The sequence below is a fragment of the Haliaeetus albicilla genome, chromosome 23 (genome assembly GCF_947461875.1).
Source record: "Haliaeetus albicilla chromosome 23, bHalAlb1.1, whole genome shotgun sequence".
Taxonomy (NCBI): domain Eukaryota; kingdom Metazoa; phylum Chordata; class Aves; order Accipitriformes; family Accipitridae; genus Haliaeetus; species Haliaeetus albicilla.
In genome coordinates, this window is record NC_091505.1 from 2,343,496 (window position 1) to 2,360,529 (window position 17,034).

At 45.2% G+C, this 17,034-nt stretch overlaps 1 protein-coding gene and 1 long non-coding RNA gene across 16 annotated transcripts in view; one reads left to right on the top strand and one right to left on the bottom strand.

The window, feature by feature from the left end:
• ARHGEF9 (Cdc42 guanine nucleotide exchange factor 9) overlaps positions 1 to 8,349 on the top strand; it is a 193,382-nt gene extending 185,033 nt beyond the window's left edge. For 8 of the 11 annotated variants that reach the window (XM_069810875.1, XM_069810885.1, XM_069810880.1 and 5 more), the window contains one exon: positions 4,399 to 8,349. In XM_069810875.1, the coding sequence (XP_069666976.1) occupies positions 4,399 to 4,580 (182 nt within the window). In that variant the 3' untranslated portion in view covers positions 4,581 to 8,349. Of the gene's footprint in view, positions 1 to 2,978 lie in introns of all 11 variants that reach the window. The other 3 variants (XM_069810876.1, XM_069810878.1, XM_069810877.1) reach the window with 3 other exon arrangements.
• LOC138690685 (uncharacterized) overlaps positions 1 to 17,034 on the bottom strand; it is a 52,124-nt gene that overhangs the window by 20,670 nt on the left and 14,420 nt on the right. For 4 of the 5 annotated variants that reach the window (XR_011329441.1, XR_011329437.1, XR_011329439.1 and 1 more), the window contains exons 2-3: positions 14,443 to 14,579; positions 9,509 to 9,637 (exon numbers count right to left, since the gene is read on the bottom strand). This is a non-coding gene — a long non-coding RNA (uncharacterized lncRNA). Of the gene's footprint in view, positions 1 to 4,378; positions 4,584 to 9,508; positions 9,638 to 14,442; positions 14,580 to 17,034 lie in introns of those variants that run through there. The other variant, XR_011329440.1, reaches the window with a different exon arrangement.

The window sequence follows — 17,034 nt, forward strand, 5'->3', positions numbered from 1 at the left end:
TGAAGGATGCAAGTTGGCTCAGCTGCTATTGAGATCACAGGTAGATGAAAGGCTCCTTAGCACAGAGCACTGCTGCTTCTCCTACCAGCAGCCTCCACTCGGCCAGTAGAGAAAGCAGGTGTTGATATTTTATTGTCTCCCACTCAACTCTGGCTAATGAACAGCATGGTATCTAGACAGCTAGGTAGAAGAAAAGCCTATGAAATAGCTGCTGGTCAAAGTAAAAGCTAAAATCTTAGAGGTTGAGGATGGAATAAACAGCTTGTAAGGCAAGTTTCCATGGTTATATATAGGCAAATCTCAGTGTATTCTGTGTATGTTTTCTATTAACTCTGGAAAGGTGCAGTGTTAATGTAGCTGTCCTGCTATATTACAACTGGGTCTGTCTGCACGTGTCCATGTGGATTGCTTGTGAGTTAATAGCATGCTCCTAAATCTTCAAGTGCTACCGAAGTTGTGTTATAACCTCAAATAGAAGAGAGGCTTTGAAAAAAAGAACGAGAATGGAAAAAAGAGACAGTTTTAAATCTTTGTGTTTTCTTCTGAGCTGAGAAATCCGAAAGATTGCAAGTGACGTTGCCCAGTACTAAAAAAAGACATGATTTCAACTGACAGCGCAGCATCTCTCTTTACCAGTTTTGTCTAGCCAAATTATAAACCCCGGAGTTTTCTTTTTCTCATTCTGAACAGATTTCCACAACCCCCACCCTGCCGAACGATCTTGCTATGCAGCTGCAGCCTTTATATTCTGCTACAGTGCAGAATTATGCATGAACCAGCAGAAGGAGCTCCAAGTCTGGTCATTGGTGCATAACTGCTTTCTTACGCCTTGGAAAGGCAGCGCAGCAGCTGTGTCTAGAAATCATTACGTACCTATCGATTCTTTCCCTTTGCGCTATGAATGCTGTTCGCCAAGCAGCCCAAAATTGCATTGGAAAAGAGCTTTGCTCATTTCTTTCTGTTGAATTGCAGTGGAGTTATGGCTTTGCACATAAAAAAAAATTCCCTCGAGACAATTCTACACAACGGCCCCGAGTTCTGGTAAGGGAGCAAACCACTTCAGTGCAGAATAGAAAAAAACCAACCTGTCATACTTTTTCCCAAAATTGCTCATTCTCAGGATTTGAAGATGTGCAGATTAGGTTAATCTCCCTCCCCACCCCCAGTTCCTGTGTTCTACCTTGTCAAGAACATGGGTATGTTCAAAAAACAAAAAAAGCCATTCTTGGGGCACCTCAAGCTATTGCGAAGTGCTGTATCACAGTTTCACAAGAAAATGTATTCTTACGGAATTATCAGCCTGACTTGCCAGAGCACAAATGTTTTTATTTGCATGCCCACAAACACACAGTAATTATGCATGCCATTGAGATCTGCAGTTTTGATCATTTAGGCCATGGAGGCCATTTGATAAATATGCAAACCTTCGGCTGCTTATTCAAGTAGAACCAGCCAGGAGCTTTTGACGTTCATCCAGCTTAGATGTTAATGCCCATAGCCTAGATCCTCAAGCAGGGCCATGCGTACAACTTTGAGAATATGGGTCTAAGCTGCTTCACTGAGGGAAGTGGCAGTATGTGCATGGGTATGTTTCAAGCAAGGATAGACATTTTTCAGGAGTTTGGACCAAAAAAGGCTATTTTGGGAGAGAACTGAATGGGGTTTGCTAGTGATCTGGCCAGGGGAGTCTGCCTTTTTCTCTTTTGGAGAAGACAGACTATGGATTACATTCTTTGCAGTGTAACTCCATCAATGTCAGTGGACTTCAGCCAGACTGTCTTTTCTCTACTTCTTCAGCCTTCCAAGTGCATAACAATTTGCTGATGCAGGACATTTCTTAGCGTTTCTGTATCATGATTAAAATACATTAGTTTACCCTTCACAAATTGGTTTAGAGACAATAAAGACCTCAGCCCAGCTCAGCATGGCGGACCAGATGCATCATAAGGCTGACTGCTACTGTGCAGCCACAGGATGCAAAAGACATTGGGCCATGTCATTAAAGCAATGTGGTTTTAAGGTCTTCCAAAGCTAGAAACAATTGCTGTATGTCCCTTAGTAGCAGCTTTAGATTCACAGCTCTTTTGTGTTGTAGAACGTTAGTAATCTTGGTGGCACAAGGACTATTTGCCATTGAAGTAATTCCTGGTCCTTTGGGTCAGTCAAAGATCCAAACCATGTACCAGACAGAAGATCTATTTCCCAACGCTAGCCATGTAAGGTACCTGTACCAGATCCTAACCTTCCCACAGATCCTAAAATTCCTCACCAGTGTCTGCTGGGAGAAGTGGCCAAGGCACTAAAGGCTGGTTGCCTCCAAGAGAATGTCTACAGTCTTGTATGGGTTCAGGGCTAGAGTTTGCCCTCCAGAGCAGACTCTGCAGTTGGTTACACTGTCCAGGTTGTTCTTTTCAAATAAGTTTGAAATATTAACTGTGATGAATTTGTTAAAGGTTAAGAAGTATGAATCATGGAGCAGTTTTTGTCCACCGTAACAAAAGATGTTGGTTACTCCCTACGGTGGACAGAGAGCTGCATGATTTGATGGTATTTGCTGTAAAGAAGGAGAAATCAGTTAGACATAGTCAAGATGATATCTCCATTTGGTTTGAACCTTCTGAGGATTTTAACAACCCTTGATTGGTAAATTCTACAGCAAGGGGAAGCGAATTAATTCTCTTTTCTAAAGCCATACTAAAGCCTTAGCTTTGTATCTAAAAGAGGTCCTGAATTATAATGCGGCAACGTATAAAAGTTGTCTGATGAGCTCCGTGAGTGCACTTTGTGAGGCTTTTTCCTTTGTCTGTAAGTACCCGACTGTGTGCAGCCTTCCTGTGCCCCGGCCGGCCAGCACTGGTCCCACAAAGCATGTGTTTGTGTGTGGGTAGGAACCGCTAACTGAATGCAAAGAGTCGCATTTCTTTTACACACGTTGCTGTGGTACCTGGGTGCTAATCACCGTATTTTGCCTTCTCTAGCACCTTCCCAGCCGAGGATCTCAAAGTGTTTTACAAACATTAATTAATTTAGCTTCACAACCCTCCTGTGAGGTAGGTGGGTGATGCCATCCCGCTTTCCAGATGAGGACACTGATCTACTTGGGTAGAGTCGCCTCGCTCCTGCGGTTAAAACCAGGGGAGGCAATGGCCTCGAGATGGCCCTTGCGAAGCCTGCCACCCGTCATGCAGCCGGGGCTGCCCTCCCCGCAGAAGGAAGAGCAGTTCTGCATGCAGCAGAGGGGATCCAGAGATGGCCAGAGCTTACAGCAACCTGCTTCAGAGCCCTGCTCCTCTCTCCTTCCTGCCCTTCTCTGGAGTTGTGGTTTCCAGCCGATCACGCTACCCTGAGGCTGAAGGAGGGATTATCCCTCATCAGTGGTGTTGTGGGGAAGGAATACAGAAGTAGCTATATTACTCTTCCCTGTAGTCTACGCTTCGGTGGTTGGTGACTTGCCTCCCTTCTGTTCCACCTCCATTCACCCAGAGCTGCCCTTTCTACTCCTTCCTTTACAACAGGTTGTGTAGGTCCCAGCTTGCTGAAGCTCCCCCTTTCCCTGGGAAAGCTGTAAGGGCAGCATCCCTCACCCCGTTCCTGCACAGGAGCTGTGACTCACATATGTGGGAATTATGCATCTAGAACCTGAAAGCGTAGCCTTGCCAGTCCATCCATTGCTACCAGTTTGGATTGAGCAGAATCAGTCTTTCTTGCATTGTGTGCAGCCGTTTTTGGCTGAAACCAGACTGGTAGATTTAAAACAAACCCTATGGAAAAGTCCTACAAACTTTCCTAAAGAAAATAATGAGTTGCCCTTTGTATAGGCAGAATAGCGCTGAAGCAGCACGGGTCCCTGCAGCATAGCACTTCCTCCAAAGCAGCTCTGCTCCATTCTGGCGCAGGAACCGGTGACAAGTGGTCCTCGGGGTCACGCTGCTTGGGGCTGGTCACCGGGGCATGTTGGGGCAAAACCGCTTTCTGAGCGTAGCTGGGAGGGAGGGTGAAAACGAGCTTGGTAACAGTGAGCGTTAAATTCGCGAGCAGGTTGAATGATGCAGTTGTCTGCCTGCGTCTGACCGGATTGATACTGCACATGGCCTGGCCGTGCTTGTGCCTCATTAGGTCACGCAGGACTTTTCCATGAGGGCAGGCAAAACTCTGCCAGTACCAAAGTAATGGATCTTTTCCAAATCTTTAACTCATGGTCTAGCGTAGGTAGCCTCTGAGCTGAAAGTTAAGGCAGCTGCTGCGTTCCTCCATAGATTTGCCATCTCTAGCACGTCTCCCTGTTGTTTGGGACCCTGGTTATTAAGTGATAAGAAGCGATAGCATGACGAAGAAAGACTATTGACCCAATTGCACTTTGACTGATCTGTTTCTTTTTCCCCCCAATCATCGATGCAGGTGTGAGCTACTCCAAGTCGGTTCCTCCAGCCTACCCACCACCCCAGGATCCATTAAATCAGGGACAATACATGGTGACAGATGGCATATCCCAGTCCCAGGTCTTCGAGTTCACCGAACCCAGACGCAGCCAGGCACCATTCTGGCAAAACTTCAGCAGGTTAACACCATTCAAAAAATAATACCTAGAGAGATGGAGAATTTTAACTTAAAAGAACTAAAATTTAAAAATAAAAATAAATAAAATTATATTTATAGATGGACCTTTTTTCGGAGAAGCACTGTTGCAACTAAATATATATACATATATATATATACACACAAACATTTTAAAAATAATAATATATATACATATATGTATATATATAGAAGGACCAAAAACTTTTTTTGTTGTTTTTGGGAAGCAATCTGCTACTAGATACTAGGAAGCACCAATGATTTCTAACCATGTGACCTATTTTATTTTATTCCATTGGTCGGACATCTTTTTTTTTTCCTTTTCTTCTTCATTTTCATTCAAGTCATCATTGGCATCCCAGAATGCTTTCTCGCTTGTGTGAATTCGTCATCGAAGTTCCTCATGGACTACATTGGTGTATATTTTATTTGATTTTATTTATGGGGGGGGGGGTTGTTTGTTTTTTGGAGTGTCGGGAGATCTCTGCTCCCTCTCCCTCCCTCTCCATCCCTTCCTTGGCTGTCCCCAGAGTTACCATTTCAACGAAGAGCATCGACCCTTTCCCCGTCCTGCATTCTCTGGTCTGACTTGTGCCTGTCTGGATGTGCTCCCTTGTGCACCATGCTCTGCTGCGCAGTATTTCTCTGGCTTTAACTGTTTTGTTGTGGGCAGATGAAAACAAGCAGAAGGGATATCAGCTCTTTAGGAAGTGAGAGATGGGTTTTCCTCAGTTAATTTTTTGCATTTTTTTAAGCACTGTCTCTTTCTCAATTCAGTGTGATTTGTTCACACTCGGAGTAAGACTGAGAAAAGAATATCAGGGGCTTTGATTTCTTTTGCACTTAGTTTTATTTCTGTGGGATTATCTTTGGTTTATTTTCTTTTTAAGCTGAGACACGACTCTGAAAAGCCCACTCCTATCTTTGTTTTCCATGCAAAGATAAAAGCTTAAAAACTGACGGCTTCATGCCCTCCATTCCAGCTAGAGGAAAACTGGCTATTAGGCTCCAACAAATGGCCAGTTTTCCTTCTTCAGGAACTAAGGTCCCATCCTGTTGGCCACACTCACGCCTGCACAGTACTGTGTTAATGAACCACTAATTGCCATTTACAGGAGCAATGATCCCAAAAGTGAGGACCATGACTGCACTCACTGCCTGCTCTACTCTATTGCATACCAGATCCCCGGCCTTGCTTGGGACCGACCTCCCAAGCAGAACGTGAGCTGCCGGTAGTGACCCCTTAGCAGAAGGATCATTGCCTAAGTAATTGGAAGTATTTACCTGATATTTAATGCACCCGAGCTGCAGAGGAGTTGAGAACTGCCTTTCAGGAAAGATAGGGATGTGACCTGAGAAGTTTAGCCGTATGACCGTGATTGCGTGACCTAATCTAAATCGGTGATCAGTTCAATCTAAACGGCATCAACGGTTGGGCAGAGGTGTATCAGTGTCAGTGGGCTCTGAAGTGATTAGCTAAGCTCTCCAGGTCTCTTTCTCTCTCTTTTTCTCCCTCTGGAGATTCATAGCTCTATTTTCAAAGACACTTCCTACAATTTCAGCCTTAAGTACATTTGTTTGCAAGCGCGAAAGCTTATGTTTAAGCTTGTAAAACAAATCATTGTGCACTGGGATGATTTTTTTTTCCTAGGGCAAATGAGACTGTTTAACCAGATTTAGAAGATGAACTTAAAAACTTCGCAGAGCTATTCTGCAAGCTCCTTTGAAAATGTGGGATGAAGTGATTGATCATGGTATTTATTATTTTCTTTTGAATCTGATACACCACAGAAGCACCCCAGGCCAACATGTTTTTTTCTCCCCTAGGAAATACAAGTGAATGGGAAGAGCAGAGAGTGTGATTTCATTATTTTGATGGAGCCTGTTTTATTTCAGGGCATATTGCAAGGCAGTGGCTATATTTTTTATTGAAGTACAAAAATAATGTCAGCACTTTTTAGTAATCTAGAAATGATCAATAAACAGCAAAGCCGGATGAGTGTTTTGGAGAGGAAGAGTGGCCCCTCTGTGATAGGCAGCTGCGAAACACCGGGAATCCCAAATAGGAAGCAACCCAATTTTATATCAGAAATTATTTTTATGCTCTTTTGTATCTTTGCATTTTTATGGTCAGATTTTAATATTGAATATGTAGCAAATATTATTTTGTTTCTTTAACAGAATGGGTATTTAAAGAAGTGAATGAGATGGGTTCTCAGAAGTTAACTGAAATGTTTTACTATTTCTGAATGGCTGGAGAGATGGAGAGAGAGAGAGAGAGAGAGAAAGAGAGAGATTACAGACTGTTGTCAACATGATGAAAATTTCACTTATTCCTTTGCCTTTTTAATTGCTTAGGGGAAAAAAAGTAACAAGCACATTAGTTAAGCCTGTTCATTTACTGTTTTGTGCCTCAGAGAGTGAGAATGAGACATCCATAATTTTTATGAGAAGATGCTTCCTAAATATTCAGCACTAGGAAAAAAGAAACACCACCGCCACACCATTATTTGCATCATAAATCAAGACTCGCTTGATCTGACAAGGCCACTTGTTGGACTCGCAGCTTCTTTCTTAAACGGAAAGCCAAAACAAACTAGCATTGCTCGTGCTTGCCGAAGCCAGGCGGCAGGCAAAGCAGATGCAGGCGTTTGTTCCAGAGGGAAGAGGGGCTGGCTCTCAGGCAATGGCATTCAAGAAAGCTCTTCCCCTCCATAAATTGCCAAGGTGCTGCAAGAGATGGAGCATTATCACAAAGAAGAACCAGCACTGGGTCCCACTTTCACTACCTACTGTGGCTTTCCCAATAGGGAGCAGGGTTGGGCTGCCTCATGTGTCTGAACGCGCTGGAAGCAGCGTAGATGCAATCAGACTGGGGTGATTTTGACCAAGCATCTGATACAGACTTTCATTTCAATGCCAGACAGGAGGAACCCACTTACCATTCCATATGCAGAAACAAGAGAGTTGTAAAAAACTTACATGTTTACGGTATTTCTCTGTCTGAATCTATATATATATATAAAAAAATAAAAATACCCTCTTCCCTAGGTAAATGACATGCATTACCCCTTAACCTAGACACTAGAACAGAGGATCTAAATTCAAGACTTTCACCTCCCCACCCTCTCCAAAAAGATCAAACAAGAACCAACCTAGGTGCATCTAACAGTTGTAAATAGAAAATAATACATAGAGAAATATATTTGAAATTTGTTTCAGTTTCTGGATGGTCACTGGCCATCCGTTGCAATGTTATTGATAGTACACTGTGGTGCTTTGGGTTTCTGGTTTTGTTCTCTTTATGCTCTGTCATCTTTTCATTGCAGCTACATTTCAGGGAACATGTATATTTAGTAGCTATTGTAAGTTCTGCATGGCATCACCAAGCTTATTTTTCCTTAAGAAGAAAAGAAGAGTCTGTAGGAGTTTAAAGGCACTATGACGACAGGGACTTGTAGCAGAGAATTTAAAAAAAAAAAAAAAAAAAAAGGTTTTTAAAATTCTAGTTTGAAGCCAAATACTGATATTTTAGTGCTTTTGGGGTTTTAACAGTAAGAGCAAAAAAAAAAAAAAAAAAAAAAAAGGATTTTGGTAACCCAGCTGATCCGCACTTGCCAGTTTTATTATTTTGTTTATATTGGACTGTTTGACCCTGTCAAACAAGTGTCAAAGTTGTGTGTATAAAACAAAAAAGTGTTTAAAAAAGTGTTGTAAAGACACTGAGCCTTATGAAAATATTTATGGAATTAAATAAAAAGAAGTGAAAAGGCATCTGAAGGCATTTTAAATCATTTTCCTCAGAGCGGTCTCACTCTTTTTCCCAAAGGCTGAGCACAAATCGCTGGGGTGGGGCTCCAGCTTGTCAGCAAAGCAGACACTAAGACATTCCTGTGTAACCAAAAAATAGGTTTGTTCTGGAAATATCCCACCTCCCCCTTGCTTTGTGTCCTCCATCTGAACTGAGTGACATGATTAATGAGTAACCGGAGGTTCAACGCTGACAAAATACCACCTTGCAAGTGCTGGCTGGGGTTGCTCTAAGTGGAGCTCGGATCAAGTCTTCTGCGAAACATGGTTTTAAAATGCTTTCTGTTACTGAACTTTGCTCAGCTCCAACCCAAACTTGAAGACAGCTGAATTCTCCAAACAGACATCTAATCACAAATACGTTGTGAGCAACGTAAGGAGCATTTCAGAGCATGTGGAAGTAGAGCAGGGGGTGGGTTTTCGAGGGGACGGAGCCTGGCCACATGCTGCTCCGCTGCAGAGGGCTGAACCCGAGGAGAGGAGCAGGTTCCTGCCCCAGTTTTCCCTTGGCGTGGAGGGAGCAAGTGCCCACAGGCAGAAGGAACCCTGAAAGGCAAAGCGCTCTCTCCAGAAACCCAGCGGCATTTCGCAGGTAAGACAGTTGAGTCATGTATTTCAAGATAGCCCAAAAATACAGTTACAGCCAGGAGAACTGGGGTTACCGCACCATGGCATCCAGACCCAGCAGCGGTCGGGAGCGATGCCTGTCGTCACGTGGAGAAACACAGAGGCACACGCACCAAGTTGCATAAAATAATTGCAGCCAAAGAGCTGCGTTTTCAGTAATGACACTGACTTTCTGCTCTTTCCTGTCTGTCCTGCGGGTGCCTGTCTGGGTGAGTGATGGCCAGTTTGCTGGCACCCGGACTGACCCCATCTTCAGCCCACACATATTAGGAAACCAGTCAGACAAGGGAATAAAAAAATGCAAAATCGAAGCAGCTCTGCTGTGGGAGAAGGAGAGGGAGACAGGACAGAGGCAAAGCTACAAGCATGAAGGCTTCTCCAGGGCCAGAGTTTGAGCAGGTTCAGGAGCAGGCTCACCCAGCCCTCAAACATCACAGCTTCACATTTGCCTACTGCTTCAGCAATACCCCAAGCCAAGCTTTTTTCTCTTGCTTACATTATTGCTTGCAATGAAGAGGACATTGCTGCCGTGCCAGGGTTCACCTGTCCAAATGATCCTGTTTCTCTGGTAGCGCGTAACTGAAGTCGCTTGGGAGGATTGGCAGAGCATTTCCGAAGCATGCTGCTGGGGAGAGCAGACGCAAAATGCAGTTACATATAAAACCTCCCATTAAAGAACACTGCCATCTTTGCAGGCCAAAAAAGTTGTTTGCCAGAATTTCATGCACTCCCCTCCAAGTTTGCAAATGTGAGCTGTGGGGAAGAAGGAGGGGTTGGTCAGGGAGAGCACGAGCTATATGCATTGCCCAAGATGTGTAACATACCAAAAAAAGCCCTGACAAGAGGGAATGGGGAAGAAACCCGATCACCCAGCATGTGTGTTGGGAGCAAGAGCACCACCAAAGCTTACTCAGAAGCAATAAATAACCTCCATGCCCCTGCAACGCACTCCCACCCCAGCTTGCTTTCCTGGTGGTGGGCAGAGAGAAGAGCACTCCGTGGCCAGCAATGCAGCTGCAGCCTGTAGTGGATAGTTAGCTTACGTATGTCATTTAGTGACAGTGTTCGTTTGTTTTTAGCTTTCTCCAGCCACCCAACATTCAGCCAGCTACTATGAGCTGTGGTTGCATAAAACAAAAACAAAAACCAAAGAAACCCAGTTAAAAAGTAATTTGTCTTGCGGGGTGCTAGGTATGTTAGGCTGTATTTCTGGGTAACAGACCAAACCGACCCTCGGAGGCGGGAGCAGGGGCACACCAGGACAGATGTGACCAGCTGATCTCTGAGACATGGATGCAGAAATTCACAGAAATGCATGCCTAAAAGTCCACCATTTTGCACCAAAGCTTTTATTACCTACATGTCAAAGTACAGAATTCAGTTTCAGAATGAATGATGATTAGTAGGGAAATGACTTAAAATGAACATCTACATTGATTCTGCCTGGTTTGATGCTCTGTCATGCTACTTCACCTGCCTGCGCAGCTACCAAGCTGTGTGGCTGAGGGCACATTCCTGTGCAAAATACGTGGGAATGCCATGTAGAGCTGGCTGCGTCTATGGGCACAGTCAGGCCCCAGCTCGGCTTGGGAACTGTAATAGAATGAGTAAAGCTTTTAGGCTGATATGTTTGTGACGTGACAGGAATGTTGTATGAACGACTTCGTATGTCAAAGCCATCTCTGTTTTATCCGTGTATATATCCATGGTATTACAGCCAAGCTTTTGCTTTTTAAGGAATCAGACTTTCAATCTGACTGATGGTGTGGGATTACAGATCCCAATCTACTTCAAACAGTAAATTTTCTTGTTATTCTGTAGCTAAGAAGCAGCACCAGGCTTTGCACTAAGTACAGTAGCGGGTCAGCATCCTCCAAAGCATGTAATGCACCATCTGTGCTGGGTTTATAAAGAACAAACTGGAATTGCATGGTGCTGGGGTTGCAGCGGGAATAACTGGCATTTTCAAGAGCGTTTCTAAGCTCTGTCCACCGACGGTTTCGCAATCCTTTGCTGCTAGGGAAGGACGCTAGCTGTTTAACTGCAAATACGATCTCCCCAAAACTGCAGGTACAAATTGTAAAACTGTGTTTATTTGTCTGAATCTCTTACCTTTGCTATGGAAATGAGAGACATGGTATTTCTTAAATGCTTTTAATGTTCACCTCCTTTTTTTTCCAGCTCTCTCAAGGCAAAAATGCATCCTGGTGAAGATTTGCACCTTCTCATTTCAGAGCCACAGTAATTTGTTACCTCTTGCAGGTTTGCCAGGGTTTCTGTGCTCAGCCCTTTCCACAGGCTGGGCCAGGCAGCAGCAATGGCTCAAAAATGTTTCCCTGTTCCAAGACCCCCCCCCCAGCGCCCATTTCCAAACCTTCCTCCAGCACCTCCCTGTCGACACACCAGCCAAAGCCAGTCTGGTGGCATGTGCATTTTCTGAGGGACATGGAGCACTTTCCTCTTCTTTCAGTACTGGTTACAGCAGCAACAAAAAAAAAATCTTCAAGACAGGAACACTGTGGTTCTTTTATTTTTCATTTAGGAGCACATATAAAAAAGTTAAACCCTTGCAGAAGCACTTGCTTCATAAAGAAAACATCAGTGCTTGAACAAGTGCTCTGGTCTGGGGCATCTTGTCAAGCATGTGTCACTGCTGCCTACCTCTGCAGCTCACAGCTGGGGAGAAGAGTTGGTAATTGCATTTTGAGCCGAGATGAGGGCTGTGCGCACACAGGGCTTCGTACATACGCGCTTTCTTGCCCTGTTGCTATAATAGCAGAAAGCTGTAAAGTATGCAGTTAGAGCCTATCTGGCTTTTGTACCCATTGTACAGCTGAAGGGGAACAGGCACACATTTTTGCTAGGATTTAGGTTTTTCAGAATAAACCATGGTACTAAATTGTCTTATAAATAACCTCTGAGAATTCAGGCTCCAAGAGACTCAGTGGTATCTTCCTGGCTGGTCCTGGAAGTCAGTGGAAGTTAACTTCACAAGAGAAGTTTTAGTCTCTTTTTTTTTCATCTGAAGAAGTATTAAGAGGATATATTGGTATGTTTGCTTCTCTTTTTAGCTCACTTTTACAAAAGCTGTGAAGCTTTTATTCATGAAGCAGCTACTCAGAGGGTGTGTATGTGTGCATTCAAGCCTTTGCAAGTTCATAGGAAATCAGAAAGTAGGTGGCCCTTGCCCAGAGCACGGTTTGCCCTGGGCGGCGATGCCAAACAAGTAACAGCCGTCATCCATGCCAGCAGGGCCAGGGCTCCTCTTACCTAGACAACAGCCACCCAGCGTCTCCTTTGAATCAGTGGGATTTTTCCCTAGAACTGTGTAACTGAGGCTTAAAAAAAGAAAAAGAAAAAAAAAAAACCAAACCCAAACCAAAAACATTCCAGACTGTTTTCTGAACTGGTATAAATTGGAACAACCCCAGTGACCCACCACAGGCTTATTACAGGTGTAACCGAAAGCAGTACTTGATCCAAGGGTTTAGTGACTGGATTGATCCAGACTGGAAATGCTTGGAAATAGTTTAGCTCAGCCACTTAAGAGGAAGTACCTCTTCCTCCTAAGACAGTGATTTTTAAGGCAGGTTTTATATTGGCTGGGTTGATACTGTATCACATTCACTGCAAAACACTGCAGAAGTGTGAAGAGAGCAGCAGGTTTGAACAAATAAGTCATTTACAGAGGTGGAAGTCACTGCTGTCATTATCTCAGAATGTCCTTTGTCACTGGCTATTTCTTTATCCTGAGCAAGAGCTGGTCTGTCTAGATGAATGGGCTGAGCAGAGCTTTGTTGAGCCGTATTGCCCAGGTCGTTCTAATGTCAACTTGACGCTGGCTGACCTGGACATTTGATAGCTTTTCCACCATCAGTCACTCCTGTGCAGCCCAGGCCACAGGGTTTTTTTGAGTCAAAGGTATTTTAGCACGTCTTAAAGTGGAATTGCTTTCCATGTATTTATGCTATCACACTAGTTCCTTGTTTTCTGTTTGGAATCTGGATAAATGCAAAGAAGTGCCATTTGCTGTATTTTAACTCCCCAGCAGCCAGACCAGTGCTTTTCCTGTGCCATAAACGCACAGCCTTCCAGCACACTCTGGTCCCCATCCAAACCTCAGCTGACATGAAAGTGTACAGTTTTTAGAGCCTCAAATCCAGCAAAGGATGAGACAGGCAAACTGCATTAATAGTGCAATTGTAAAAAAAATCTGTCACTTGCTGCCTTATCTGACCTAAAACACACCATTTGTATTTCGCAATTTATTTTTCAGTTTGGCTGGAGCAAAGCTCTGTTGTGGTGGTGTCCATGGCCAGCTGTGGAGGGCCCTCACACTCCCAGGGGACACCCAAATGACACAAAAGCCTGTGGCAGCCACCAAGAGCCCTGCTCCAACAGGCAAAAGCACCGGTGCCCGTTACGTGGGTGGGTGCTGTGTGTACGCACAAGGTGGGTCAGGAAGAGGGAGGGTTCTCTCGTCCTGTCGAGGGGAGCTGTAACCATGCTGCCACCTGCCTTAACAAAGCCCTTATCCTACAGGCTGGTTTTTGAGGGCATATGTGACCAATGCACTGATTTCCTCAAAGTTTCACTCCCCCACAGATACAGGGCAGCAAGAGAGGAGTCCCTGGCCAGCCCTGCTGCTGCGGTGGTTTCACGCTATACAAAGGAAATCCAGAGTCTTTGGACCAGGAAAAGAAAATAGGAGCAAATACAATAAATACTCGTAGCTGTGGTGAGAGCCGAGACGGGTGACGTGGTCTCTGGTTCTGCTCCCAGGACGGTTTGTGCCCGTTCTCTAAGGACTGTGAGTGTGCAGGCTCCCCAGAAAGCCACTGCATTTGGTCCTGCCGAATCGCCGCCTGAAGGCATCTGCTGTTTGCTGGTGACAGTAAAGGTGACTGCAAAGGTGATGCTAAATGGCCTTTGACATGCAAGGTACGTATCCTGCCTGCAGCACCTGCCCCAGCCTGGATTCCGGCTGCAGTACTTGCAGCCTCCTTGTCAGGTGCAGGCAGGATCGCCGGGGGCAAAAGGAAACGGATGGAGAAAAGCAAAAAAATTTTGTATGCCGCAGGGAAGGGGCTGACTAACGGCATGTGGCCTGCCTGCTGCAGGCAGCGCCGGCTGTGCGTGCTGCCGACTGGCTGCGGAGGCGAGCGCACAGCCAAATTGCTCAAGGATGTGTCATGCTGTTGTTATTGGTGTTGCTAGTGCAGTTACACTGGCCTTATTTTTACTGCCTGGATGTACCATTAAACAAAAGTTTGATTTTGTTGCCTGATTACAGATGAGTGGTTTCAGCCTCGCACATAATTTAGTGCTACCCAGGGGCTCCATTAATGACATCCCTCGAGAGGGAGAAGTTGTTTGTTGTGTGCAGCTACGATGTGGTTTTGTGCTGGAGTGGGTGGTAACAAAACTTACCTGGCAAAAGGAAAGAGGCGGTTGGGTTTTCCCATCCACTTCTTGCACCTTGGGCATGCTGACCCTGCGGATTTACCAACACATGGGAAACCGGACTACAGAATTTGAGGTAGCAGAGACTGTGTTCATGTTGTCTCCTGGGGGGGTGAAAAAAGAAATCAGAGCACATACCCAAGAGGCAGCACCCACCAAAGCCCACGTTCCTTGTAAAAGTGTTCCTTCACGCCCCCCAGACAGACCCAGTTTGAGTTAGAGACTAGAAGCAGGATCAGGACCTAATGGACATGTTTTACAGTTTGGGAATGACAGGTCCCCAAAAAGCCAGAGATAACAACCCTGGGGGAGAGCAATGTGGAGACTGCTCAGCCCTGGTTTTTGCCCTGACTCTGTAATTCTTTTGGCTTTTCATGAAAAGGCATGTTAGTAATACCCAGTCATGTAGAGGGTTAAAGGCCATACTTATCCTGCACCAAACACAAACAAAAAGCTTTTGCTGGAAGAGAAAGGCTGATATAAACTGCTGTAGAAGTGCCAGTTTGAATTCCACTCCCCTCCAATTATAATTCCTGTGCTATTCCCAGGCTGGAGGATGAGAAATTCAGGGAGGGCAGCAGAAAAAGGGCATTGCCTTCAGTGATAGGCATTATATATATTATATTTATATTATTATAGGCATTATATATACCTGCCAGGGTCCGTTCACTTGGATCTGCTGTACGGCCACTGCCAGGTGTGCAAAGAGTTTGAAGACCAACAGAAATATTGTGATGGGCTATCTTTGTGCCAATGGAAACAGATGGTTTAAATAAATAACCATGTCTCTGCAGTGTTTCTATCCAAACACTGCAGTGGAGCCCCTTCAAGTGAAACTAAGCATAAAAAAACCAGCTAGCAAAGCCGATTGCAGTTACTGTCCCTGTCCGGTCTAGCAGAGCGCTCAGAGCAAACAGCAGGCAGATTGCAGGCTAAGTGGACTGTAAAAAGACTTAGCAAATGAAGGCAATATTAATGACATAGTAACGCTTGCCTAAGTAAAATATATTGATTTTTTTTTTTATTTTATTTTTAAATTGTTCCTCTTGACTTATGGCTCGTATCAACTTAAAGCTGCTCGAAGAAGCATTGTTATGATTTGGCTCCCAAGAATAGAGTTCAGTGCTAAAGCTAGTGAATGATTAGACTGGAAGACTAAGGTGGTGGGAGGAGGGTGCTGTATTAGGGGACATCATTTCAAGCATGCCAGTGTAAGACATTTCAGCAGTATTTGAAAGGAACAGAAAAGTTGAGGGCTTACAAAATGAACAAAGCCGGTACTGATCAAAGGGAATCCCGTGCAGAGACCACAGTGTCTGCTGCAGCAATCGCGGGCGCTGGGGACCCTGCGCAGCACAGGTGAAAGCCTCTTTATGCCTAGTGAACACCTGGCTCTTACCGCCTGGCTGGATGCTCCTAAGGGCCACCCCAAACTGCCGCAGGGGACATTGGTAACACCACCGCCCCTCTCTGAAGAAGCAGTAAGCATTTCTAGCCGGATGGTCCTGGAGAGACTGACACACAGCTGGCCCCAAGAGCAGCCCATGCCCAGGGCAGCTGCCCAACACCGTGTGTTCCCAGCCCATCCTTGGTGACCCCGTGGCCAGCCCACTCACTGCCTCCTGGCCCCGCAGCCTGGGGAGATGCCAGAAGCCATGTCTTCCACCAGCTTTCCTGTTTCACTTGTTCTACAGCCCATTCGCCTGCGCTCCCCTCTTGCTGGTCACCCTGTGCAGCATGTCTAAATAGTCCTGGCCAAGCCCGCCATCGCAGCCCCTTTTCCCACAGCAGGCCATAAGGGACCACCAGACTGGCCAACCTGCCACATGTCCATCTGAACCGAACCGAGCCCCAGCTGCGGCCACTGCCAACCCCAGCACCAGGGTTTCTGCAGAGCCTTCAGCCACGGCTGGCCTGAGCAGCAGCTCGGAGGGGTCCTGCTCCCATCCTTCTGGATAGCTTTACACTTACAAATTGATGTATTTCTTCCCTTCTTATTTTCTTTTTTCCCCTCCCTCTTTCTTGTTTTCCTTCCTCTCCTTCCTTTCTTTCCTTTCCTTTTTGCTTTTTTGTATTTTCCTTTTGTATTTAATTCATTGCCTTCTCACTTTCCAGACACATCTTCCTAGTACAGCCTGTTCAGAAAATGTAGACTTCTGTCATCACCCTATGTTTCCCTGCTCTGACCAGCGCTGAGCATTGTAAAGCCTTGATCAGTGAGGTGATTCACAAGCTCCTCTGCTTTCTACTTGTGATTTTTAACATGTGCTGCAATTTACGGGCAAAATTTCTTCTTGTTATCTGCCAGCCCGATGACATTACAGAAATAAAGCTCAGTGTGTGCATTCATTTGTGACAAGGACGTTGCTGTAATGTTAGCGATTGGCCATTAGTTCTGCAATGTTGTAACGGCTGAAACAAAGCCATGAGCGAGTCATTTAAACAGCAGCATTTCTTCCAGTGACATTATTTCTTGTTATTCGTGTAATGGTGCCTAGAAGCCCAGCACAGATTGGGAAAGCACTGTGCTTGGGCGCTGTGCGCACACCCACACTCCCT